The following is a 27,689-nucleotide window of genomic DNA, read 5'->3' as shown; positions in this document are numbered from 1 at the left end:
CATCCAAAGGGATACCGTCTAGGTCGACCACTATTGGTTGACAGTAAGTAGGTCAACATGGTTTCTAGGTCGACATAACAAAAGGTTGACATGAGTTTAAAAAAACAAAAATATTTTTTTAACTTTTTCATACTTTACGATCCACGTGGACTAGAATTGGGAACGGTAACACTGCCCGAAGCATGCGAGGGGACACGGCACACTAATTGGGGTTCCCCGTCATTGTACGGAGAAGACGACACCAAAAAAAAAATAAGAATTTACTTACCGATAATTCTATTTCTCGGAGTCCGTAGTGGATGCTGGGGTTCCTGAAAGGACCATGGGGAATAGCGGCTCCGCAGGAGACAGGGCACAAAAAGTAAAGCTTTAGGATCAGGTGGTGTGCACTGGCTCCTCCCCCTATGACCCTCCTCCAAGCCTCAGTTAGGATACTGTGCCCGGACGAGCGTACACAATAAGGAAGGATTTTGAATCCCGGGTAAGACTCATACCAGCCACACCAATCACACTGTACAACCTGTGATCTGAACCCAGTTAACAGTATGATAACAGCGGAGCCTCTGAAAAGATGGCTCACAACAATAATAACCCGATTTTTGTAACTATGTACAAGTATTGCAGATAATCCGCACTTGGGATGGGCGCCCAGCATCCACTACGGACTCCGAGAAATAGAATTATCGGTAAGTAAATTCTTATTTTCTCTATCGTCCTAGTGGATGCTGGGGTTCCTGAAAGGACCATGGGGATTATACCAAAGCTCCCAAACGGGCGGGAGAGTGCGGATGACTCTGCAGCACCGAATGAGAGAACTCCAGGTCCTCCTTAGCCAGGGTATCAAATTTGTAGGATTTTACAAACGTGTTTGCCCCTGACTAAATAGCCGCTCTGCAAAGTTGTAAAGCCGAGACCCCTCGGGCAGCCGCCCAAGATGAGCCCACCTTCCTTGTGGAATGGGCATTTACATATTTTGGCTGTGGCAGGCCTGCCACAAAATGTGCAAGCTGAATTGTATTACACATCCAACTAGCAATAGTCTGCTTAGAAGCAAGAGCACCCAGTTTGTTGGGTGCATACAGGATAACAGCAAGTCAGTTTTCCTGACTCCAGCCGTCCTGGAACCTATATTTTCAGGGCCCTGACAACATCTAGCAACTTGGAGTCCTCCAAGTCCCTAGTAGGTGCAAGGCACCACAATAAGCTGGTTCAGGTGAAACACTGACACCACCTTAGGGAGAGAACTGGGGACGAGTCCGCAGCTCTGCCCTGTCCAAATGGACAAACAGATATGGGCTTTTTTGAGAAAAAAACCACCAATTTGACACTCGCCTGGTCCAGGCCAGGTCCAAGAGCATGATCACTTTTCATGTGAGATGCTTCAAATCCACAGATTTGACTGGTTTTAAACCAATGTGATTTGAGGAATCCCAGAACTACGTTGAGATCCCACAGTGCCACTGGAGGCACAAAAGGGGGTTGTATATGCAATACTCCCTTGACAAACTTCTGGACTTCAGGAACTGAAGCCAATTCTTTCTGGAAGAAAAATCGACAGGGCCGAAATTTGAACCTTAATGGACCCCAATTTGAGGCCCATAGACACTCCTGTTTGCAGGAAATGCAGGAATCGACCGAGTTGAAATTTCTTCGTGGGGCCTTTCTGGCCTCGCACCACGCAACATATTTTTTTCACATGTGGTGATAATGTTGTGCGGTCACTTCCTTTCTGGCTTTGACCAGGGTAGGAATGACCTCTTCCGGAATGCCTTTTTCCCTTAGGATCCGGCGTTCCACCGCCATGCCGTCAAACGCAGCTGCGGTAAGTCTTGGAACAGACATGGTACTTGCTGAAACAAGTCCCTTCTTAGCGGCAGAGGCCATAAGTCCTCTGTGAGCATCTCTTGAAGTTCCGGGTACCAAGTCCTTCTTGGCCAATCCGGAGCCATGAGTATAGTTCTTACTCCTCTACGTCTTATAATTCTCAGTACCTTAGGTATGATAAGCAGAGGATGGAACACATACACCGACTGGTACACCCACGGTGTTACCAGAACGTCCACAGCTATTGCCTGAGGGTCTCTTAACCTGGCGCAATACCTGTCCCGTTTTTTGTTCAGACGGGACGCCATCATGTCCACCTTTGGTATTTCCCAACGGTTTACAATCATGTGGAAAACTTCCCGATGAAGTTTCCACTCTGCCGGGTGGAGGTCGTGCCTGCTGAGGAAGTCTGCTTCCCAGTTTCCATTCCCGGAATGAAACACTGCTGACAGTGCTATCACATGATTTTCCGCCCAGCGAAAAGTCCTTGCAGTTTTTGCCATTGCCCTCCTGCTTCTTGTGCCGCCCTGTCTATTTACGTGGGCGACTGCCGTGATGTTTTTCCCACTGGATCAATACCGGCTGACCTTGAAGCAGAGGTCTTGCTAAGCTTAGAGCATTATAAATTTAGCCTTAGCTCCAGTATATTTATGTGGAGAAAAGTCTCCAGACTTGATCACACTCCCTGGAAATGTTTTTTTTTTTTTTTTTTTTTTTTTTTTTTTTTTGTGTGACTGCTCCCCAGCCCCTCGGGCTGGCCTCCGTGGTCACCAGCATCCAATCCTGAATGCCGAATCTGCGGCCCTCTAGAAGATGAGCACTCTGTAACCACCACAGGAGAGACACCCTTGTCCTTGGATATAGGGTTATCCGCTGATGCATCTGAAGATGCGATCCGGACCATTTGTCCAGCAGATCCCACTGAAAAGTTCTTGCGTGAAATCTGCCGAATGGAATTGCTTCGTAGGAAGTCACCATTTTTACCAGGACCCTTGTGCAATGATGCACTGATTTTAGGAGGTTCCTGACTAGCTCGGATAACTCCCTGGCTTTCTCTTCCGGGAGAAAAACGTTTTTCTGGACTGTGTCCAGAATCATCCCTAAGCACAGGAGACTTGTCGTCGGGATCAGCTGCGATTTTGGAATATTTAGAATCCACTCGTGCTGTTGTAGCAGTATCCGAGATAGTGCTACTCCGACCTCCAACTGTTCCCTGGACTTTGCCCTTATCAGGAGATCGTCCAAGTAAGGGATAATTAAGACGCCTTTTCTTCGAAGAAGAATCATCATTTCGGCCATTACCTTGGTAAAGACCCGGGGTGCCGTGGACAATCCAAACGGCAGCGTCTGAAACTGATAGTGACAGTTCTGTACCACGAACCTGAGGTACCCTTAGTGAGAAGGGCAAATTTGGGACATGGAGGTAAGCATCCCTGATGTCTCGGGACACCATATAGTCCCCTTCTTCCTGGTTCGTTATCACTGCTCTGAGTGACTCCATCTTGATTTGAACCTTTGTAAGTGTTCAAATTTTTTTAGATTTAGAATAGGTCTCACCTAGCCTTCTGGCTTCAGTACCACAATATAGTGTGGAATAATACCCCTTTTCTTGTTGTAGGAGGGGTAATTTAATTATCACCTGCTGGGAATACAGCTTGTGAATTGTTTCCCATACTGCCTCCTTGTCGGAGGGAGACCTTGGTAAAGCAGATTTCAGGAGCCTGCGAAGGGGAAACGTCTCGACATTCCAATCTGTACCCCTGGGATACTACTTGTAGGATCCAGGGGTCCTGTACGGTCTCAGCGTCATGCTGAGAGCTTGTCAGAAGCGGTGGAATGCTTCTGTTCCTGGGAATGGGCTGCCTGCTGCAGTCTTCTTCCCTTTCCTCTATCCCTGGGCAGATATGACTCTTATAGGGACGAAAGGACTGAGGCTGAAAAGACGGTGTCTTTTTCTGCAGAGATGTGACTTAGGGTAAAAACGGTGGATTTTCCAGCAGTTGCCGTGGCCACCAGGTCCGATGGACCGACCCCAAATAACTCCTCTTCCTTTATACGTCAATACACCTTTGTGCCGTTTGGAATCTTAAATGCTCTATAGTCAATAAAATACTGTCCCTGTCAAGGGTATCAATATTTTTAGTCAGGGAATCCGACCAAGCCACCCCAGCTCTGCACATCCAGGCTGAGGCGATCGCTGGTCGCAGTATAACACCAGTATGTGTGTATATACTTTTTATGATATTTTCCAGCCTCCTGTCAGCTGGCTCCTTGAGGACGGCCCTATCTATAGACGGTACCGCCACTTGTTTTGATAAGCGTGTGAGCGCCATATCCACCCTAAGGGGTGTTTCCCAACGCGCCCTAACTTCTGGCGGGAAAGGGTATACCGCCAATAATTTTCTATCGGGGGGAACCCACGCATCATCACACACTTCATTTAATTTATCTGATTCAGGAAAAACTACGGTAGTTTTTTCACATCCCACATAATACCCTCCTTTGTGGTACTTGTAGTATCAGAAATATGTAACACCTCCTTCATTGCCCTTAACGTGTGGCCCTAATAAGGAATACGTTTGTTTATTCACCGTCGACACTGGATTCAGTGTCCGTGTCTGTGTCTGTGTCGACCGACTAAAGTAAACGGGCGTTTTTAAAACCCCTGACGGTGTTTTTGAGACGTCTGGACCGGTACTAATTGTTTGTCGGCCGTCTCATGTCGTCAACCGACCTTGCAGCGTGTTGACATTATCACGTAATTCCCTAAATAAGCCATCCATTCCGGTGTCGACTCCCTAGAGAGTGACATCACCATTACAGGCAATTGCTCCGCCTCCTCACCAACATCGTCCTCATACATGTCGACACACACGTACCGACACACAGCACACACACAGGGAATGCTCTGATAGAGGACAGGACCCACTAGCCCTTTGGAGAGACAGAGGGAGAGTTTGCCAGCACACACCAAAAACGCTATAATTATATAGGGACAACCTTATATAAGTGTTTTCCCTTATAGCATCTTTTTTATATATTTCTAACGCCAAATTAGTGCCCCCCCTCTCTGTTTTAACCCTGTTTCTGTAGTGCAGTGCAGGGGAGAGCCTGGGAGCCTTCCCTCCAGCCTTTCTGTGAGGGAAAATGGCGCTGTGTGCTGAGGAGATAGGCCCCGCCCTTTTTTCGGCGGCCTCGTCTCCCGCTCTTTAACGGATTCTGGCAGGGGTTAAATATCTCCATATAGCCCCCGGAGGCTATATGTGAGGTATTTTTTGCCAAAAATAGGTTTACATTTGCCTCCCAGGGCGCCCCCCTCCCAGCGCCCTGCACCCTCAGTGACTGCCGTGTGAAGTGTGCTGAGAGGAAATGGCGCACAGCTGCAGTGCTGTGCGCTACCTTAAGAAGACTGAGGAGTCTTCTGCCGCCGATTCTGGACCTCTTCTCGTTTCAGCATCTGCAAGGGGGCCGGCGGCGAGGCTCCGGTGACCATCCAGGCTGTACCTGTGATCGTCCCTCTGGAGCTAATGTCCAGTAGCCAAAGAAGCCAATCCATCCTGCACGCAGGTGAGTTCACTTCTTCTCCCCTAAGTCCCTCGTTGCAGTGATCCTGTTGCCAGCAGGACTCACTGTAAAATAAAAAACCTAAGCTAAACTTTTCTAAGCAGCTCTTTAGGAGAGCCACCTAGATTGCACCCTTCTCGGCCGGGCACAAAAATCTAACTGAGGCTTGGAGGAGGGTCATAGGGGGAGGAGCCAGTGCACACCACCTGATCCTAAAGCTTTACTTTTTGTGCCCTGTCTCCTGCGGAGCCGCTATTCCCCATGGTCCTTTCAGGAACCCCAGCATCCACTAGGACGATAGAGAAAGTTAAATAACTCATGTCGACCTTTTGTCATGTCGACCTAGAGTCCCTGTCGACCTAGAAACCATGTCGACCTACTTACTGTCGACCAATAGTGGCCGACCTAGACACTGTCGACCTAAGTCTAGTCTATCTAACTTACCACACCCCCTACAGGATTAGATTGTATTTCGATGTGATGTCATAGTCAGATGATGTAGTGACCCCGTTCAGGTCCCTGTGCCTGCCTAGTTGCAGCTGACTTTAAAAACTTTGCACTGAGACGACTTTGTTTTGGCAGAGCATCGAGCACCAGAAACTGGCCATGGAGTCTCGCTTGGCTGGACGGGGAGGAAGAGATTCTGGGGCAGGTTCCTCGGGAAGATCCTTCCTGGCTCAGCAGCGCCATGTCACTAACAGCAGGAGGAGCGCAGCCGTCACCGTGCATTCCGCCTCTCCTAATTAAGGTGCAGAAGACACGACGTACACACTGAAGTGCACTTACAAGTATTTTATCTGGAAAAAACCCTGGTAGTTTTTTGAAAGAGAAGGCGATGCAGGTCATCGGCTCGCGTCTCCCCCTTATGGACGTTTTCTCATGAAATTCATTTGACATACGCAACCCGCCGACTAATTCTAAGTCCATGGGGTTTTTTTTTTGTTTTTCATGGGATTTCTTAAAAACAGAATATATATATTTATGTCATAATATGTATTGTATATAAGGATACTGAGAGAATATATTTGGACTCTGTACGTCTGTTGTTTTGTAAGATATTTAAAGCGTGCCTGTCGCCTATATACAGTTCCACTTCTCTACAGCTGGTGACATCACTGGGGTTCGGTGATGTCATGGGTTCCTGGTCACTGGATAGGACACATTGGTTCGGCCCATAGAACTGCTTCCATTACCTCATAGAGGTGACAGACACTTTAATTCTAACTTGGAGAGGGATAACAGTTTTAACAAATATCATTTTTACCATTTTAATTCATAAAGTCAGCACAATGTATATAGGTATTTCTCACGGGAATACCAGAGACTGTTGTCCGGATATATTTTGCGTTACCGGAGAACAGTTCTTTGAATCCACATACGAGTATCTCTAGAATTGTATTTTTTGGATACCTGCTGTAAAATGAAATCTAATTTTAAATGCTGTCATTTATTTAGGAAAAAAAAGAAAATGCTGATATTTAATTTTTTACAATGAACGCCCTCTTCTGCAGCTGTAGTCGTAAGGGGGTCCACACTCCTAATAAAATTGCGCTGGTCGGTAATACTCTGTCAGCAGCCGTGTCCGTTCTCCGACACTGACTGTGTTGTACCCAGCCTGTTACGCTTTCTTTGTGCCCTGGCAGATTATACCATAAAACCCCATGATCTGTAAAGAACCTGCGCAGGTAAATCTTCAGTACATACAGGTGTATTGTGCCGGAGAGGATGCACAGGCTGTACACAAGCCATGGCTAGTAATAATTCCATTCAAATATGGCAAAGCAAAATCCACGCAGCGGAAGCTCCTTGCTAGACTTTCAGTGGCCATGCAACATAAAGCTACAAAATGTATTAGTCGCAGCCACAAAGGATCTGTCAGCTGTGTGTGTATAAAGATTAGGGTCATGTTACTTCTCTAACCACAGATTGCCAGGAAATAACCAGTGGCAGTAAAGTCATTGATTAGACTATATCAGAAATATTTTAAGATCCTTGATCGTCTTGGACTGGATAATGAGATCTGCTTGGGAATATGCCTTACATCCTATGGGGGTAATTCCAAGTTAATCGCAGCAGGACATTTTTTAGCAGTTGGGCAAAACCATGTGCACTGCAGGGAAGGCAGATATAACATGTGCAGAGAGAGTTAGATTTGGGTGGGTTTTTAGATTTGGGTGGGTTTTTTTTGTTTCTGTGCAGGGTAAATACTGGCTGCTTTATTTTTACACTGCAATTTAGATTGCAGATTGAACTCACCACACCCAAATCTAACTCTCTCTGCACATGTTATATCTGCCTCCCCTGCAGTGCACATGGTTTTGGCCAACTGCTAAAAAATTTCCTGCTGCGATCAACTTGGAATTACCCCCAATATACATAGGATTACCATACTATGGGGCAGATGTATTAACCTAGAGAAGGCATAAGGAAGTGATAAACCAGTGATATGTGCAAGGTGATAAAAGCACCAGCCAATCAGCTCCAATATGTAAATTACCAGTTAGGATCTGATTGGCTGGTGCCTTTATCACCTTGCACATATCACTGGTTTATCACTTCCTTATGCCTTCTCCAGGTTAAGACACCTGCCCCTATGGGCCAAATGTATTCAGCCTTAAAAAGTGATCAAGTGGAGACGGATGAAGAGTGATAAACTACCAGCCAATCAGCTTCCTAATAGCCATGTAACAGGCTGTGGGGGCTATTTACTAAGCCTTGGAGAGAGATAAAGTGGACGGAGGTAAAGTACTAGCCAATCAGCTCCTAACTGCCATGTCACAAGCTGTGTTTGAAAAATGACTGTTAGGAGCTGATTGGCTGGTACTGTATCTCCGTCCACTTTATCTCCACCCAAGGCTTAGTACATAGACCCGTGTTTGAAAAATGACAAATGATTGGCTGGTCATTTATCACTCTTAGGGGTAGATGTATTATGTGTCGTTATGGGGGAGAAGCAGTATCAGCGCATGTTATGTGCACTGATACCGCTTCTCCCCCATGTAAGACAGCGGCGGTTCCGGCTCAGTGACATGACCTGTCCATATCGGCGCTGCTATCTAACAGATCGCCCCCTCATATCGAAGTGCTCTGTATGAACGGTCAGCATCACTGACCGTTCCGACAGCTGCAGGTGGCGGTGCCCATACACCACAGCAGGGACAGAGCTGTCCCTGGATGTGGCGGGCGCCAGCTCTGGACTGCGCAGAGGATTCCACACATGTACAGTGGAGCCGGCCAGGCAGGGAGCTGATGCGCTATGTGCTTTGGGCGGCATCGTCGGAGGAGCTTCGGCAGACAAGATGTTTGTACATCTTGTCGATGTCCCTTCCCGCTTCGGGAATGAGGCAAAACAGAAAGTATTATAGCGGCACGATCCGTGCTGCTAGAACACATGATTTACCCCATAATCCGTCTCCACTTTTTAAGGCCGAATACATTTGGGCCTATCCCTTTACACCGGTACACTCAGAAATTACACAGGTTCTGCGGTCGATTAAAACCAGGTGAAATGCAGGTTTGCAGTCGGCCAGCCACAGAACCTGTGTAATTAATAAGTGTCCCATTTTAAATGGATAAGCCTATATTCCAGGGCTGGCCAAACCGGTCCTCGAGATCTACCAACAGTTCATGTTTTCTAGGCCTCCTGGAGATCTGCAGAAATGTCAGTTAGGAATGAATGCATCACATCTTAATTAGTAATGACTACACCTGTGCACCAGCTAGGTGGTCTGGAAAATGTGAACTGTTGGTAGATCTCGAGGACTGGTTTGGCCAGCCCTGCTATATACTGTATGCATCTAGTCTTGTTAGGGTGGAATCTAAACTGAGCTAGTTCTGTGGGGTAAGAATTGCTGAAGGAAGCACACAATACTGTGGACACCTACTCACAGATACCTGCTCATATGGGGCAAAACAGCAAATAGATCTTTGCAAAGAGAGCCGTGGGAGTGGCGGCTGAATTAAATACTTGTTTATCTAGATCAGTGGTTCTCAAACTCGGTCCTCAGGACCCCACACAGTGCATGTTTTGTAGGAAACTCAGCAGGTGCACAGGTGTATTAATTACTCACTGACACATTTTAAAAGGTCCACAGGTGGAGCTAATTATGTCACTTGTGATTCTGTGAGGAGACCTGCAAAACATGCACTGTGTGGGGTCCTGAGGACCGAGTTTGAGAACCTGTGATCTAGATCGATAGATATAATGAAGTCTTCCATTTTATATGCAGATTTTCTTGTAACCTTTGTAACTCTCCATAAAGACTATTTTAGTGAAGCTTGTACTTGCCAGAGGACATGCAATATTTCTCTTGGTGTATTGGTTCCATGCCAGGACCTTCGTCATCCTTCCAGACGAAAGTGTGTTTATCGGGTCTGCACTTCAGGGCAAAACCAGACAAATTTGTAAAACGTTTTACTCCTAATTCTGCTGTTTTTTTTCCTTTCACGAAACCATGTTGGCGCAATTCCTATGTATTTGGCACACGTCAGCCATACTGTGATAGTCTTTCCTTATTGTAAGCCACAGCAGCGAATCAGACTTCTGCTTTTATTAGAATACTATGTACTAGACTGAAGAAAGCCGTCCTCTGATTGGTTAGATTTTGGTGTCCACAAAAGATAAGGATTTGCACGTTTATGTGTAAGTGTAACAATCACCTACATGCACAGGATGCGGACAGTTTGTGTGATGAATCAGTATTCACAAGACTGCAACTAGGAGCCTGCGAGGTGCATGTATGCCTCGTGCCTCCCAGATGGCTCCTACTGAACACTTTATGCGGCAGATTTGAAGTATTCCAACCTTCATGTTTGACTTTGTCCTTAATGTCATTTTACTTGTATTTGATTGAAAAGAAAGTATTACTGTATTTTTACACTATGCTGAAGCTGTAACAATGTTATTTCGGGTCTGTTTACTCTCTGGAAATTATTTGTATTCACTTGAAATAGAACATTTTTAAAATAAAGACTTGTCTGTGTCTCATTTATGTATATTGTAGCAGACAGCGAGGAGGTGTCATCCTATATACCTGGATGTGTGATATATACACGGTGTGTAATTACTGTGTACAGCAGTGATAGACAGTTTGGGAACCTTTTACCATTTGCAGAATATCTACATAAATATGACTTTAATTTGTTCAGATCTTCATTTAAGCCATAAAAACGAAGAGATCCCAATAAATCAAATGACATAAGAATATTCCTTTTCATTAATGATCCATATAGTGGGAATAGTACTAGAGGAATGTTGTTTCCTAGAATGCGGTTTATTGGTAAATAAGTAAGCAGAGTATATTGCACTATTCAGGGTTTAGTTAAGCAGCGGGTAACCTTGCTGTATGTACAGGAGCGGAGGAGAGACTCGGTCATGGTAAAAAAGACGAGGTGCCTATGGCACGCGGTCCAGCCAATCAGATAGCGGTCGCAGCGTGCGAGCCGGGTCGCCAGAGGCTGGAGGGGAAATGCAGGCGCTTCATGTAGTCTCCTCCTCTGTACAACATGGAGATATGTAAGGGGGGGGGGGGGTGGGGGGGGGTGAAGGGAGATTGTTTCATGGCTGCAACATGACGATGAACATGTGTGATAGGGAAGAAATGTTCTTAAGGTCATTAGAAGATCTTCTTTGATGGAGGAGCGGTTGTGTGCACAAACTCCCATTTCTCTATCGTCCTAGTGGATGCTGGGGTTCCTGAAAGGACCATGGGGAATAGCGGCTCCGCAGGAGACAGGGCACAAAAGTTAAGCTTTAGGATCAGGTGGTGTGCACTGGCTCCTCCCCCTATGACCATCCTCCAAGCCTCAGTTAGGTTTTTGTGCCCGGCCGAGAAGGGTGCAATCTAGGTGGCTCTCCTAAAGAGCTGCTTAGAAAAGTTTAGTTTTAGGTTTTTTATTTTACAGTGAGTCCTGCTGGCAACAGGATCACTGCAACGAGGGACTTAGGGGAGAAGAAGTGAACTCACCTGCGTGCAGGATGGATTGGCTTCTTAGGCTACTGGACATTAGCTCCAGAGGGACGATCACAGGTACAGCCTGGATGGGTCACCGGAGCCGCGCCGCCGGCCCCCTTGCAGATGCCGAAAAGAGAAGAGGTCCAGAAATCGGCGGCAGAAGACTCTTCAGTCTTCTTAAGGTAGCGCACAGCACTGCAGCTGTGCGCCATTGCTCTCAGCACACTTAACACGGCAGTCACTGAGGGTGCAGGGCGCTGGGGGGGGGCGCCCTGGGCAGCAATGGAAACCTGTTATTTGGCAAAAAAATACCTCACATATAGCCTCCGGGGGCTATATGGAGATATTTAACCCCTGCCAGAATCCGTTGAAGAGCGGGAGACTAGCCCGCCGAAAAGGGGGCGGGGCCTATCTCCTCAGCACACAGCGCCATTTTCCCTCACAGAAAGGCTGGAGGGAAGGCTCCCAGGCTCTCCCCTGCACTGCACTACAGAAACAGGGTTAAAACAGAGAGGGGGGGCACTAATTTGGCGATAGACATATATATAAAGATGCTATAAGGGAAAACACTTATATAAGGTTGTCCCTATATAATTATAGCGGTTTTGGTGTGTGCTGGCAAACTCTCCCTCTGTCTCTCCAAAGGGCTAGTGGGTCCTGTCCTCTATCAGAGCATTCCCTGTGTGTGTGCTGTGTGTCGGTACGTGTGTGTCGACATGTATGAGGACGATGTTGGTGAGGAGGCGGAGCAATTGCCTGTAATGGTGATGTCACTCTCTAGGGAGTCGACACCGGAATGGATGGCTTATTTAGGGAATTACGTGATAATGTCAACACGCTGCAAGGTCGGTTGACGACATGAGACGGCCGACAAACAATTAGTACCGGTCCAGACGTCTCAAAAACACCGTCAGGGGTTTAAAACGCCCGTTTACCTTAGTCGGTCGACACAGACACGGACACTGAATCCAGTGTCGACGGTGAATAAACAAACGTATTCCTCATTAGGGCCACACGTTAAGGGCAATGAAGGAGGTGTTACATATTTCTGATACTACAAGTACCACAAAGATGGGTATTATGTGGGAGTGAAAAAACTACCGTAGTTTTTCCTGAATCAGATAAAATAAAATGAAGTGTGTGATGAGGCGTGGGTTTACCCCGATAGCAAATATTGGCGTTATACCTTTTCCCGCCAGAAGTTAGGGCGCGTTGGGAAACACCCCTTAGGGTGGATAAGGCGCTCACACGCTTATCATGTGGCGTTACCGTCTCCAGATACGGCCGCCCTCAAGGAGCCAGCTGATATGAAGCTGGAGTAATATCCTAAAAAGTATATACACACATACGGTGGTTATACTGCGACCAGCGATCGCCTCAGCCTGGAAATGCAGTGCTGGGTTGGCTTGGTCGGATTCCCTGACTGAAAATATTTTAGTGATATAGAGCATTTAATAGGATGCAGTCTATATATATATATATATATATATGCGAGATGCACAGAGGGATATTTGCACTCTGGCATCAAGATAAGTGCGTTGTCCATATCTGCCAGAAGATGTTATGGACACGACAGTGGTCAGGTGATGCAGATCCCATACGGCACATGAAAGTATGGTCGTATAAAGGAGAGTAGGTACTTGGGGTCGGTCCATCGGACCTGGGGGCCACGGCAACAGCTGGGAAATCCAACCTTTTTACCCCAAGTCACATCTCAGCAGAAAAAGACACTGTCTTTTCAGCCTCAATCCTTCCGTTCCCATAAGGGCATGCGGGCAAAAGGCCAGTCATATCTGCCCAGACATAGAGGAAAGGGAAGTAGACTGCAGAAGGCAGCCCCTTTCCAGGAACAGAAGCCCTCCACCGAGTCTGCCAAGTCCTCAGCAGGACGCTGGGGCCGTGCAAGCTGACTCAGGTGAGGTGGGGGGTCGTCTCAAGAGTCTCAGCGTGCAGTGGGATCACTCGCAAGTTGACCCCTAGATCGTACAAAGTATTATCCCAGGGGTACAGTTTGGAGATTCGAGACATCTTTTCCTCGCAGGTTCCTGAAGTCTGCTTTACCAAAGGCTCCCTCCGACAGGGAGGCAGTATTGGGAAAAAAAAAAATTCACAAGCTGTATTTCCAGCAGGTGATAATCAAAGTACCCCTCCTACAATCTAGGAAAAGGGTATTAGTCTTCCACACTATATTGTGGTACTGAAGCCAGACGGCTTGGTGAGACATATTCTAAATCTGAAATTTTTGAACACTTACATACAAAGGTTCAAATCAAGATGGAGTCACTCAGAACAGTGATAGCGAACCGGAAAAAAGGGGACTATATGGTGTCCCTGGACATCAAGGATTACCTCCATGTCCAAATTTGCCCTTATCAACAAGGGTACCTATGGTTCGTGGTACAGAACTGTCAATATCAGTTTCTGACGCTGCCGTTGAATTATCCACGGCACCCCGGGCCTTTACCAAGGTAATGGCCGAACAGATGATTCTCTTCAAAGAAAAGGGCATCTTAATTATCCCTTACTTGGACGATATCCTGAAAAGGGAAAGGTCCAGAGAACAGTTGGAGGTCGGAATAGCACTATCTAAAGTAGTTCTATGACAGCACGAGTGGATTCTAAATATTCCAAAAATCGCAGCGTTTTTCCGACGATACGTCTGCTGTTCCTAGGAATGATTCTGGGCATAGTCCAGAAAAAGGTGTTTCTCCTGGAGGAGAAAGCCAGGGAGCTATCCGAACTAGTCAGAAACCTCCTAACACCAGGCCAAGTATCAGTGCATCAATGCACAGGAGTCCTGGGAAAAATGGTGGCTTCTTACGAAGCAATTCCATTAGGCAGATCTCACGCAAAAAAAAAAAAAATTTCAGGGGGATTTGCTGGACGAATGGTCCGGATCGCATCTTCAGATGCATCAGCAGATAATCCTGTCTCCAAGGACAAGGGTGTCTCTTCTGTGGGGGCTGCAGAGTGCTCATCTTCTAGAGGACAGCACATTCAGCATTCAGGACTGTGTTCTGGTGACCACGGATGCCAGCCTGAGAGGCTGGGAAGCAGTCACACAGGGAAGAAATTTCCAAGGAATGTGGTCAAGTCTGGAGACTTTTCTCCACATGAATATACTGGAGCTAAGAGCAATTTCCAATGCTCTGAGCCTAGGAAGACCTCTGCTTCAAAGTCAGTCGGTGCTGATCTGGTCGGACATCATCATGGCAGTCGCCCACGTAAACAGACGGGGCGGCACAAGAAGCAGGAGGGCAATGACAGCAAGAACTTTTCGCTGAGCAAAAAAATCATGTGATAACACTGTCAGCAGTGTTCATTCCGGGAGTGGAAAACTGAATTTCCTCAGCAGGAATGAATTCCACTCGGAAAAGTGGGAACTTCATCTGGAAGTTTCCACATGATTGTAAACCGTGGGAAAGACCAAAGGTGGTCATAAGATGGCGTCCCACCTGAAGCGCCAGGTCAAGAGACCCTCAGGCAATAGCTGGGTCGCTCTGGTAACACCGTGGGTGTACCAGTCGGGTATGTGTTCCCTCCTCTGCCTCTCATACCCAGGGTATTGAGAATTATAGGAAGGAGAGGAGTAAGAATTATACTCGTGGCTCCGGTTTGGCCAAGAAGGACTTGGTAACCGGAACTTCAAGAGATAAGAAGGGTCTTGATTCAGCAAGAATCATGTCTGTTCCAAGACTTACCGCAGCTGCGTTGACGCAGGGGCGGGTGAACGCCGGATCCTAAGGGAAAAAGGCATTCCGGAAGAGGTCATCCCTACCCTGGTCAGAGCCAGGAAGGAGGTGACCGCACAACATTATCACAGTTTAGGTGAAAATATGTTCCATGGTGTGAGGCCAGGAAGGCTCCACGGAAGAATTTCAACTAGGTTAATTCCTATATTTCCTGCAAACAGGAGTGTCTATGGGCCTCAAATTGGGGTCCATTAAGGTTCAAATTTCGGCCTGTCGATTTTCTTCCAGAAAGAATTGGCTTCAGTTCCTGAAGTCCAGAAGTTTGTCAAGGGAGTACTGCATATACAACCCCTTTTGATGTCTCCAGTGGCACTGGGGGATCTCAACGTAGTTTTGGGGATTCCAAAAATCACATTGGTTTAAACCACTCAAATCTGTGGATTTGATATATCTCACATGGAAAGTGAACATGCGGTTGGTCCTGGCCTCGGCCAGGCGAGTGTCAAAATTGGCGGCTTTGTCTCACAAAGCCATATCTGATTGTCCATTCGGACAGAGCAAAGCTGCGGACTCGTCCCCAGTTTATCCCTAAGGTGGTGTCAGCGTTTTACCTGAACCAGCTTATTGTGGTACCTGCGGCTACTAGGGACTTGGAGGACTCCAAGTTGCTGGATGTTGTCAGGGCCCTGAAAATATAGTTTTCCAGGTCGGCTGGAGTCAGGAAATCTGACTTGCTGTTTTATCCTGTATTCATCCAACAAGCTGGGTGCCCCTGCTTCTAAGCAGACTATTGCTCGTTGGATTTGTAGTACAATTCAGCTTGCACATTCTGTGGCAGGCTTGCCACAGCCAAAAATATGTAAATGCCCATTCCACAAGGAAGGTGGGCTCATCTTGGGCGGCTGCCCGAGGGGTCTCGGCTTTACAACTTTGCCGAGCGGCTACGTGGTCGGGGGAGAACACGTTTGTAAAATCCTACAAATTTGATACCCTGGCTAAGGAGGACCTGGAGTTCTCTCATTCAGGGCTGCAGAGTCATCCGCACTCTCCCGCCCGTTTGGGAGCTTTGGTATAATCCCCATGGTCCTTTCAGGAACCCCAGCATCCACTAGGACGATAGAGAAAATAAGAATTTACTTACCGATAATTCTATTTCTCGGAGTCCGTAGTGGATGCTGGGCGCCCATCCCAAGTGCGGATTATCTGCAATACTTGTACATAGTTATTGTTAACTAAATCGGGTTATTGTTGTAGTGAGCCATCTTTCAGAGGCTCCTCTGTTCTCATACTGTTAACTGGGTTCAGATCACAGGTTGTACAGTGTGATTGGTGTGGCTGGTATGAGTCTTACCCGGGATTCAAAATCCTTCCTTATTATGTACGCTCGTCCGGGCACAGTATCCTAACTGAGGCTTGGAGGAGGGTCATAGGGGGAGGAGCCAGTGCACACCACCTGATCCTAAAGCTTAACTTTTGTGCCCTGTCTCCTGCGGAGCCGCTATTCCCCATGGTCCTTTCAGGAACCCCAGCATCCACTACGGACTCCGAGAAATAGAATTATCGGTAAGTAAATTCTTATTTTCTCCTTCATTCAATAAGGGACACTGGAGACTCCGGTATACCGGGGGGTATTACTTCCAGGCGCTATAACTCCGCCTCCTATACCCCGGTTAGTCTTATATCAGAATGGGACCCATTTTGCACTTTGGTGGACAGCTACTTTTCTGGGCACCATCGCTGTAATCCCACGCTTAGCATACACATGTAATACAGACAACCCTTCACTACGACGAGGCATTCCCACCCCTGCCCAGGGCATCACTAGGGAGACTTCCATCCTGGTGCAGGGAGTCGGCTGAGGCTTCACCCCGCACTGGTCACGTGATTGAGGTACATCAAGTGTGGCTTATAAACTAGCCCTAATACTTGACCAACACTTTGTCTACCTGTGATAGACTAAGGGAGTAATTCTGAGTTGATCGCAGCAGGAATTTTGGTGGTCATTCCGAGTTGTTCGCTCGGTAATTTTCTTCGCATCGCACCGATTTTCCGCTAATTGCGCATGCGCAATGTTCGCACTGCGACTGCACCAAGTAAATTTGCTATGAAGTTTGGTATTTTACTCACGGCAATACAAGGTTTTTTCTTTGTTCTGGTGATCGTAATGTGATTGACAGGAAGTGGGTATTTCTGGGCGGAAACAGGCCGTTTTATGGGAGTGTTTGAAAAAAACGCTACCGTTTCTGGGAAAAACGCGGGAGTGGCTGGAGAAATGGAGGAGTGTCTGGGCGTACGCTGGGTGTGTTTGTGACGTCAAACCAGGAACGACAAGCACTGAACTGATCGCACTGGAAGAGTAAGTCTGGAGCTACTCAGAAACTGCACAGAGAAGTCTTTTCGCAATATTGCGAAACTTTCGTTCGGAATTTTGATAAGCTAAGATTCACTCCCAGTACGCAGCGGTTTAGCGTGTGCAAAGCTGCTAAAAGCAGCTTGCGAGCGAACAACTCGGAATGAGGGCCTTTGTTAGCAGTTGGGCAAAACCATGTGCACTACAGGGGTGGCAGATATAACATGTTCAGAAAGAGTTAGATTTGGGTGGGTTATTTTGTTTCTGTGCAGAGGAAATACTGGCTGCTTTATTTTTACACTGCAAATTAGATTGCAGATTGAACACCACCCACCCAAATCTAACGCTCTCTGCACATGTTACATCTGCCCCCCCTGCAGTGCACATGGTTTTGCCCAACTGCTAACAAAATTCCTGCTGCGATCAACTTGGAATTACCCCCTAAATACCTGCAGCAGTGTTTCCCCAACTCCAGCCCTCAGGACACATGTACAGTGCATGTTCTCCAGGCCTCACAAAATCACAAGTGGAATAATTAGTACAACCTGTGGATCTTTTAAAATGAGTCAGTCAGTAATGAGTACACCTGTGCTTCAGCAAGGACATATGGAAAACATTCACCATTAAGGTGCGTACACACTGGCCGATATATCGCGGCCAGTGTTTACAAACGATATGACTGTGAACGCCATCGCTCAGACATATCGCGTCGGTCCTGCAGCACAGCTGATGACCAACAGATCTACCGATATATTGGCATCGTTGTGTGTGTACGGGCAGTCGGCCAACCGCCCGTACACATGCTGCAGCAGCCGGCGGTGATTGACAACTGAACCAGGCGGGAGTATGTAAAAGCTCACCCAGTTCTTGATGTCAGTCCTGACGGATCGAGCAGTGTGTATGCTCAACACACTCACCGGTCGGCCCATAGATATATCTACAGATCAATTGATCTGCAGATATATCTACTAGTACAGTGATGGCTAACCTTGACACTCCAGCTGTTGTTGAACTACACATCCCAGAATGCCCTGCATCAGTTTTAGCTAGCAAAACTGCAGCAGGGCATGCTGAGATGTGTAGTTCAACAACAGCTGGAGTGTCAAGGTTAGCCATCACTGTACTAGTATGTACACAGCATTAGGGCTCCCCGAGGGCCGTCATTGGAGAATACTGATCTACGGAGCTGGTTGAGATTCTGCCGTAAATCGATTCTTCATCGTAAATGCAGCAGGAATGTATCAGACATTGGGGGTCATTCCGAGTTGATCGCTCGTTGACGATTTTCGCAACGGAGCAATTAAGGCAAAAATGCGCATGCGCATGGTACGCAGTGCGCATGCGCTAAGTATTTTTGCTAAATAATTAGTACATTTACTAACGGCCGAACGAAGATTTTTCATTGTTGAAGTGTTCGTTGTGTGACTGACAGGAAGTGGGTGTTTCTGGGCGGAAACTGGCCGTTTTCTGGGAGTGTGCGGAAAAACGCGGGAGTGTCTGGAGAAACGGGGGAGTGGCTGGCCGAACGGTGGGCGTGTGTGACTTCAAACCAGGAACGAAACGGCCAGAGCTGATCGCAGTGTAGGACTAAGTCTGGAGCTACTCAGAAACTGCTAAGAAATTTTCTATTCGCAATTCTCCAAATCTTTTGTTCGCTATTCTAAGCTAAGATACACTCCCAGTAGGCGGCGGCCTAGCGTGTGCAATGCTGCTAAAATCTGCTAGCGAGCGAACAACTCGGAATGAGGGCCATTGACAAATATTCCACATTTTGTCTCAATGCTTTGGCCTAACAGAGAGATCCTTTATCTCTTGATCATGTTTAAGAACATTAGTGACATTACGTGGGCTCATTAACTACTTTTATACTGGGATAAATTTACAGCCATTGAACTAGAAAACACAAAAAGGTGCCAATAACTTTACCTAACAGTTTCTCTATTATCCAACTTTGGGACACTAAAGACCATGAGATACAGAGGAGCAGGAGTGCAGGACTTCAAACTTGAAACTGTCAAAGTCAGAAAAATATCATGCTACACGTTGCCATATATTCACCCCATGCGCTTGCCCGCTGCACGTGCACGTTCTCTCCCGTGCGTGCGCATATTCGCAGCTGCGTGATCTCGCCTCCACGGGCGTGCGCATTGGCGCGTGGTATGCGCACTTACGGTAGAGTTCGTGTGCGTCTAGCGGGCGACTCAATCGTTACATAGTAAATCCAAATAGCGTGTTTTATAGATAACTATGTGCTTCATCGCGCCCTACGGGCGCTCTTCACACCGTCGGAAGGGGCTACGCCCCCTTAACCCCTGCACGCCTTTCTGGGGTTCAATATATGGAGTATTACCTGCATTCCTAGTTTTGTTAGTGTTTGAATATTGCACAATGATAGGGCGTCCGATGGTGAAGGGGGCGTAGTCCCTTGCAACAGGAAGGGGTTTGGGGAGTGGGGACCGCGGATGGGGGAGGGGGTATGAAGGCGCTGTGGGTGGGGTAGGAGCAGGGGTTTCGCAGGTGGGGAATGGCAGCTGCAGGGCTGTTGCGGATGGAGGAGGGATTCCGAAGGCACTGCAGATGGGGAAGGGGTGGGTGCGGGTGTACAGTGGATGGGGGAGGTGTCCAGGGGGCGCGGTGGGTGGGGGAGGGGTGGATGCGGGGGTAACGTGGGTGGGGGAGTGGCGGGTGCGGTGCTGTTGCGAATGGTGTAGGCGATGCGAATTGGGAAGGGCCTGCTGCGTGGGTGGGGTAGGGGATCCAAAGGTGCAGCGGGCGGGGGAGAGCCAGATGCGGGGTGTGGCGGATGGGGGAGGGGCTGCTGCAGATGGGGGAGGGGTTTGGAAGACACTGCGGGTGGGGTAGGGGGTCCGAAGGCGCAGTGGGTGGGGGTGCCACGGGTGGTGGAGGGGCAGGTGCGGGGGTTTGCGGGGAATGGGGAGGGGTCCAGGGGCGCTGCAGATGGTGGAGGGGCAGATATCAGTGCACATAGTCTCTGTGGTAGTTAGTGAGGGTTGGTGATGGTGTAAGAGGGGTGAAGGCCAGTACACAGACAGGCAGTTAGAGAGCAGGATGAGGGTGACAGGGCATAGTGACGGGGAGTACTTAGCAGATATAGGGGTGGGCTACAGGTGTGATGTCACAGTGTGTGTACCTTTGCTCTCATGTGTGAGGTATGTGTGAGGTATATGTGAGGTATATGTGAGGTATGTGAGGTATGTGTGAGGTAAGGATGTGCGGGTCGTGGTGGCCACTAACCTCCAGGCTGCTGCTGTGAGATGGTGACTGCAGAGGGAGGGAGCTCAGACCCAGCAGCAATGGGTCGTGGTCAGCATTCCTTCCTGGCCCCGTTCCGCCGCACACTGTCCGCCCCGTCTGACGGGCGTCATTCCTCCATCCTGCATGGCAGCGTCAGCTGCTGTGATCGCGGAGCATAGGTAAGCATCCGGAGCCCTGTGGGCGGGCAGGCATGGTGTTTCCCTGGAGAGGTGCGGCGCGCGTTCTTAGGCTGCAGACGGAGGGAGCTCCGGCCCAGCAGCAATGTTGATTAGTGCGTGTCCCGTCCTGGCGCTGTCCCGCTGCACATGCTCCGCACCGCTTGCCGTTGAGCATGGCAGCCCTTGTCTGTATGCTGCAGATGCTGATCTAGCGGTGCCTGAGTTAGCGCCCTCTCCCTGGGGTGTGGGTGTCAGGCGGCAGGTATGGTGTGTAGGTGGGAGAGGAGCTGCGGGCGGCGACTCGCTGCCTGCAAGTACCCTCCATATCAGCGCTGTTCCCCTCCCTGCAGATAGTGTCAGTGGCCGTGGTGTACTTTTGCTACTGGTGGCCAGGGCCGGTGCTAGGGTGTTCGGCGCCCCCCTGCAAACTATGAATTTTGCGCCCTCCCATATTCCTTTGTTGTGCATCGGGAATAGTGGTGTGGTCTCACAACTAAGGGGCATGGCCACACAATAGTACCCCCATTTAAAATTACGCCACAATGTAGCACAATCGTATTCATCTTATACGTAATGCCCCACCCGTAGTAGTAGCGTCCTTATACGTAATGCCCCACCCGTAGTAGTAGCGTCCATATACGTAATGCCCCCCCAATAGTAGTAGTGTCCTTATACATAATGCCCCCCCAGTAGTAGTAGCAGTTATATGTAATGCTCCCCAACAGTAATAGTAGCATCCTTATACATAATGCCCCCCCAGTAGTAGCATCCTTATACATAATGCCCCCCCAGTAGTAGTAGCATCCTTATACATAATGCCCCCCCAGTAGTAGTAGCGTCCTAATACATAATGCCCCCCCAATAGTAGTAGTGTCCTTATACATAATGCCCCCCCAGTAGTAGTAGCATCCTTATACATAATGCCCCCCCAGTGGTAGTAGCATCCTTATACATAATGCCCCCCCAGTAGTAGTAGCGTCCTAATACATAATGCCCCTCCAATAGTAGTAGTGTCCTTATACATAATGCCCCCCCAGTAGTAGTAGCAGTTATATGTAATGCCCCCCAACAGTAATAGTAGCGTCCTTATATGTAATGCCACCCCTGTAGTAGTAGCATCCTTATACATAATGTGCCCCCAGTAGTAGTACCGTCCTTATACATAATGCCCCCCAGTAGTAGTAGCATCCTTACATGTAATGCCCTCCCAGTAGTAGTAGCACCGTCCTTATACATAATGCCCCCCAGAAGTAAGAGTCCTTATACATAATGCCCCCCCCAGTAGTAGCGTCCTTATATGTAATGCCCCCCAGTATTAGTAGCCTCCTTATACGTAATGTCCCCCTATAGTAGTAGCGTCCTTATACGTAATGCCCCCCCATAGTAGTAGCGTCCTTATACGTAATGCCCCCCTATAGTAGTAGTGTCCTTATACGTAATGCCCCCCCATAGTAGTAGCGTCCTTATACGTAATGCCCCCCCTATAGTAGTAGCGTCCTTATACGTAATGCCCCCCCATAGTAGTAGCGTCCTTATACGTAATGCCCCCCCTATAGTAGTAGCGTCCTTATACGTAATGCCCCCCTATAGTAGTAGCGTCCTTATACGTAATGCCCCCCCTATATTAGTAGCGTCCTTGCATGTAATGGCCCCCCCAGCAGTGGCGTCCATAAAGTGCGCACACACAGACATACCTCACACACACACAATTCACACATATATACAAACACACACACCCCACCATATATACACACACACACACACATTTCTCTCTCACACACACACTATATATACACACACACACACACACACACACACACACACACACATTTCTCTCTCACCCTCCACTTACCAAGTCTGGCTGGCCGTCACTGCAATGCTGATTCCACCACTGTTCAGCTGTCTGGTCCCGTGTAGCTCCGCCCCTCTATTCCGTGTAGCTCCGCCCCTCGTGACGCCGTAGCTCCACCCCTTTCCGGGACCCGCACTGCACAGCACACAGCCCGCTGTCACAGGTGATTGGGAGGGGGGAGGGGGGGCGCCGGCAGCTAGTGGCCATCCTCACCTCCTATACTGTAAAGTAGGGTCTTGCACCTGACTGCTGCTGGCGCTGGGTATGGGGTAGCTCCCTGCAGCAGATGCAGTTGACTCCGCCCAGCTCTGTGACTCCGCCCAGCGTTACGAGCACAGAGTCACAGATTAAGGCAAATATATAGGAGATGTTCCCCTTAACAATAACTGTGAGTTTGTTTAATGTAACTGGTCCCTGGACAGAGGAATTCCTCTTTTCATGGTACGAAGGGTCAGACAGGGTTTGAGCAGTTGTGTTTGGTACCTAACTAAAGAACATTTTATTAGAAACAATCCGGTGCTGGTTAGGTAAAGATTAATGGCTCCTGCGTATAGTTATGACCATTAGTAGTTTCTGGACACTTACTATATTTGCAGTTCATTATCCATGCGGCGGGAATCTTCAGATTCCCTCCCACCTGAGCAGTTTGATACAGTCACAGCCCACCTGTTCAAACTAACCTATGACCTTTTGTTATGATGCGAGGAGACATTCCTGTGTCCAATGAACAATGAGATTATAGGTCCCTTTGTAGTGTACTGTATGCAGTGTATATAAGATCAGCCAGCCTGGGCAGCTCACTCTCACTCTCCACAAACGGTTTTCATCTTGACTAACTTGGAGCTGGTACCAGAAGCTGCGCAGCGATCATTCCCAGTGTGTGTAAGTTATTCTCTGTAACCAACTTGTTCCCTGTTTGTATTGGCCATACTCTCTCTCTCTCTCTCTCTCTGTTATTGTATAGGATTGTGACGCTATTGTATATTTATGTGTAGTTATCCTGCTTAGATATTGATGTTAGACTGTAGTGTATGAATTGTTAACTGTATTCTTTTTACATCAGCTGGACATTGTTAGTAAAGGTGTTGGAACCTTAGCAAGGTATTGTGTGTTTATTACAGTGCAGAGGGTAATAGGAGCGTCTCAATCGCTCAAGCAGCTTTAGCATTAACAAGGTTAAGCAGCGTTACATCGCTACAGTATTTCAGTACAAGGTTTACAGTATAAGAGTATCCTTTCTGTGTGTTACATTCAAGGTTTACTGAGTGTCATCCCGTGAGCGTCTGCGCCGCTCGTGTTCTCCTCGTGGTCTCGAGCGTCCGCTACGCTGGTAGCGTAGCATTACGGTTGTCGGCCGCCTATAGCGTGCTCGACACCACGCATTAAGCTGTGAGCGAGCGTGTCGCATGTGCGTCTCGATCACGGCCGAGCATATGCTACGCTAAGTGCGTACCCTTACGGTACCCCATACGCCAATTGCGTACTGAGTCTCTTACCTGTATATAGTGAAGGTTATAAGGTAATCAAATCAGCATTATCAATTGGGGGCTCGTCGGAGAGATTTACTGTGCAAGATGGGATGCGTCATATACTGTACTCCTGAAGGTGTGTTCTTGGACATACCCGAAAACCACGCTCAGGAAGCGCAGGATATGCTAGACTCCCCAACAAAATTAATGTCACACACTGTTGTTGTAAATAGGTGCCCGTCCAAGGTAGAAGAAATGATTTCCCAGATACCGGAGTCACTTTGGACCAAGGATGGACAAGACACTGGATTGATGGCAAACGTAGCCCCAGTAGTTGTACAAGTAAAAGATGGTAGGATAGCTCCAAAAATCCCACAATACCCTCTGAAGCCAGAGGTGGAGTTAGGAGTTTACCCTGTAATAGAGCGCTTGCTACAACAGGGCATTCTGGTAAGAACGTCCAGCACTGCCAATAGTCCCATCTTCCCTGTGGGGGAGGGGTTACAGATTAGTGCAGGATCTAAGAGGGATCAACAAAATAGTTGAGAGTCAATTCCCCGTAGTGCCAAATCCAGCTGTCATCCTTATGCAAATCCCTCCCACTGCCAAATTTTTCACTGTAATTGACCTCTGCTCCGCTTTCTTCTCGGTACCTCTGCACCCTGACAGTCAATACTTATTCGCATTCACATACAAAGGAGTTCAGTATACCTGGACTCGCTTACCACAAGGTTTCATAGACAGTCCAAGTATCTTCTCACAGGCTCTACATGATTGTTTACAGTCTTTCCAACCAGAGAGTGGATCAGTATTGATACAGTATGTGGATGATTTACTACTGTGTTCAGATTCACTGGAAGCGTCCCTGAGAGATACGAAACAACTCCTGTTTCATCTTTCAGACACAGGACACAAGGTTTCCAAGGACAAATTACAATTATGCCAGGCCCGGGTGAAGTATTTGGGACACTGTCTGACACAAGGACTGAGACACCTTACCGCTGATAGAATTCAAGCAATTTGTGACATGACCCTGCCACAAACCCAGCAACAGATTAGAACGTTTTTAGGAATGTGTGGGTATTGCCGTAACTGGATCTCAGGTTTTTCCATACTGGCCTTACCTTTGCAAGAGATGGTCTCATCAAGCAAACCTGATCGGATTTCAAGGTACCATAGAAGCAGAACCGCTAGGCCCACCACACTCAGCACAAGTTGCTGAACTGGTTGCCCTAACCAGAGCATGTGAATTGGCTAAGGGCAAGTCAGCCAATATTTACACAGATTCTAGGTACGCCTTCGGAGTAGTCCATGATTTCGGAGCCCTATGGCGCCTCAGAAATTTCATGACGGCAGCTGGCACACCCGTAGCGCATGCAGCCCACATCAAAAGACTTCTAACAGCGATACAGGAGCCCGACAGAGTGGCTGTTATCAAGTGTAAAGCTCACACATATAGCCAAGACCCGGTATCACTTGGTAACAGCCGAGCAGACGAAGCTGCTAAATCAGCAGCCAGTACCCCCATACAGACAGACACCACACAACTGATGGTATTTAATACTGTAAACACACAGAAATTGTGTGAAATGCAAAATTTGTGTTCCCCACAGCAAAAGGCAGTTTGGAGGTCAAAAGGATATGGCCAGGAGTCCCCAGGACTCTGGACAGATGGACATGGTAAACCAGTGGCACCCAGAGCATACCTTCCAAGTCTAGCGGAAGCGGCACATGGGCTGACTCATCTAGGCAAAGAAGGAATGTGTAAGCTAGTAAGAGCTTATTGGTGCGCCCCAGGATTTTCTTCCCATGCGGGTAAAAGAGCGATGACATGTCTCACCTGCTTGAGGAAGAATATCGGAAAGGCAATACCAACAGAGCCATCCCATATCCCTCCGACAGATGGCCCTTTCCAGGTAATACAAATTGATTTCATACAATTGCCACCTTGTAGAAATTTAAAGTATGTATTGGTCTGTATTGATGTGTTCTCAAATTGGGTTGAAGCATTTCCCGCGTCCACAAATACCGCTGTATTTACTGCAAAGAAAATTGTGCAGGAATTTGTGTGTAGGTACGATATCCCTAGAATAATTGAAAGTGATAGGGATACCCATTTCACAGGTGAAGTCTTTCAAACAATGTGTAAGTTGATGGGAATTAATAGTAAGCTGCACACTCCGTACCGCCCCCAGGCGAGCGCAAAGGTGGAAAGAGTAAACAGCACTATTAAAAATAAATTGAGCAAGGTAATGACTGAAACAGGATTGTTATGGCCTGAAGCTTTGCCAATCGTATTATACAGCATCAGAACCACTCCCAGGTCCCCTCTTAATCTGTCTCCTTTTGAAATTCTGTTTGGTCGACAACCCCATGTTATGATTAACCCCCAGGATGATTTGAAATGTAACAATGAAGTAACTGTAAAAAACTTGGTTAAGATGAGTAAGCAATTGAAGAATCAGAATGATAATCTAAAGTTGGTGATTCCTGATTTGCCGGACAGTAATTGTCATGACATTGAACCTGGGGATTATGTAATGATACGGAATTTTCTACGCTCAGGTTGCCTTATTGACAGATGGGAAGGACCATATCAAGTCTTATTGACCAGCACAACTGCTTTGAAGGTTGCCGAGAGAGAGACTTGGGTCCATACGTCTCATTGTAAAAAGGTTGCTGATCCAGAGAGGTCCCGTGACAAAGAACAGACGGTAGAGGTTGTATCACTAGAGTGTCTGTTCAGGGAAGACTGAGACGACACCTGAGCGTGGAGAATAATAAGACCAGAAGCTTGTCGAGCCAGATTTCTTTTTCCCATTTGTTATTTTCTCCAGTTCCCACCTCTCTCCTATTTCCCTTCCCCCTTCTTATTTTCTCCTTTTACTCCTCTAAGAATTTTTGTGTAGGTACGGTATCCCTAGAATAATTGAAAGTGATAGGGGTACCCATTTCACAGGTAAAGTCTTTCAAACAATGTGTAAGTTGATGGGAATTAATAGTAAGCTGCACACTCCGTACCGCCCCCAGGCGAGCGCAAAGGTGGAAAGAGTAAACAGCACTATTAAAAATAAATTGAGCAAGGTAATGACTGAAACAGGATTGTTATGGCCTGAAGCTTTGCCAATCGTATTATACAGCATCAGAACCACTCCCAGGTCCCCTCTTAATCTGTCTCCTTTTGAAATTTTGTTTGGTCGACAACCCCATGTTATGATTAACCCCCAGGATGATTTGAAATGTAACAATGAAGTAACTGTAAAATACTTGGTTAAGATGAGTAAGCAATTGAAGAATCAGAATGATAATCTAAAGTTGGTGATTCCTGATTTGCCGGACAGTAATTGTCATGACATTGAACCTGGGGATTATGTAATGATACGGAATTTTCTACGCTCAGGTTGCCTTATTAACAGATGGGAAGGACCATATCAAGTCTTATTGACCAGCACAACTGCTTTGAAGGTTGCCGAGAGAGAGACTTGGGTCCATACGTCTCATTGTAAAAAGGTTGCTGATCCAGAGAGGTCCCGTGACAAAGAACAGACGG

The 27,689-nt window shown here is 47.6% G+C and overlaps 1 protein-coding gene across 2 annotated transcripts in view; it reads left to right on the top strand.

Annotated features, from left to right (window-relative positions):
- The window catches only part of HOOK1 (hook microtubule tethering protein 1), a 122,745-nt gene extending 116,320 nt beyond the window's left edge, over nt 1–6,425 (top strand). For both annotated transcript variants that reach the window (XM_063939257.1, XM_063939258.1), the window contains exon 22: nt 5,971–6,425. In XM_063939257.1, the coding sequence (XP_063795327.1) occupies nt 5,971–6,135 (165 nt within the window). In that variant the 3' untranslated portion in view covers nt 6,136–6,425. The remainder of the gene's footprint in view (nt 1–5,970) is intronic.
- Nucleotides 6,426–27,689: the final 21,264 nt, after the last annotated feature.

This window comes from Pseudophryne corroboree, chromosome 9 (genome assembly GCF_028390025.1).
Source record: "Pseudophryne corroboree isolate aPseCor3 chromosome 9, aPseCor3.hap2, whole genome shotgun sequence".
NCBI classification, from domain to species: domain Eukaryota; kingdom Metazoa; phylum Chordata; class Amphibia; order Anura; family Myobatrachidae; genus Pseudophryne; species Pseudophryne corroboree.
The sequence above is the reverse complement of the archived record's forward strand: the minus strand, read 5'-3'. Positions and strand labels throughout refer to the sequence as shown.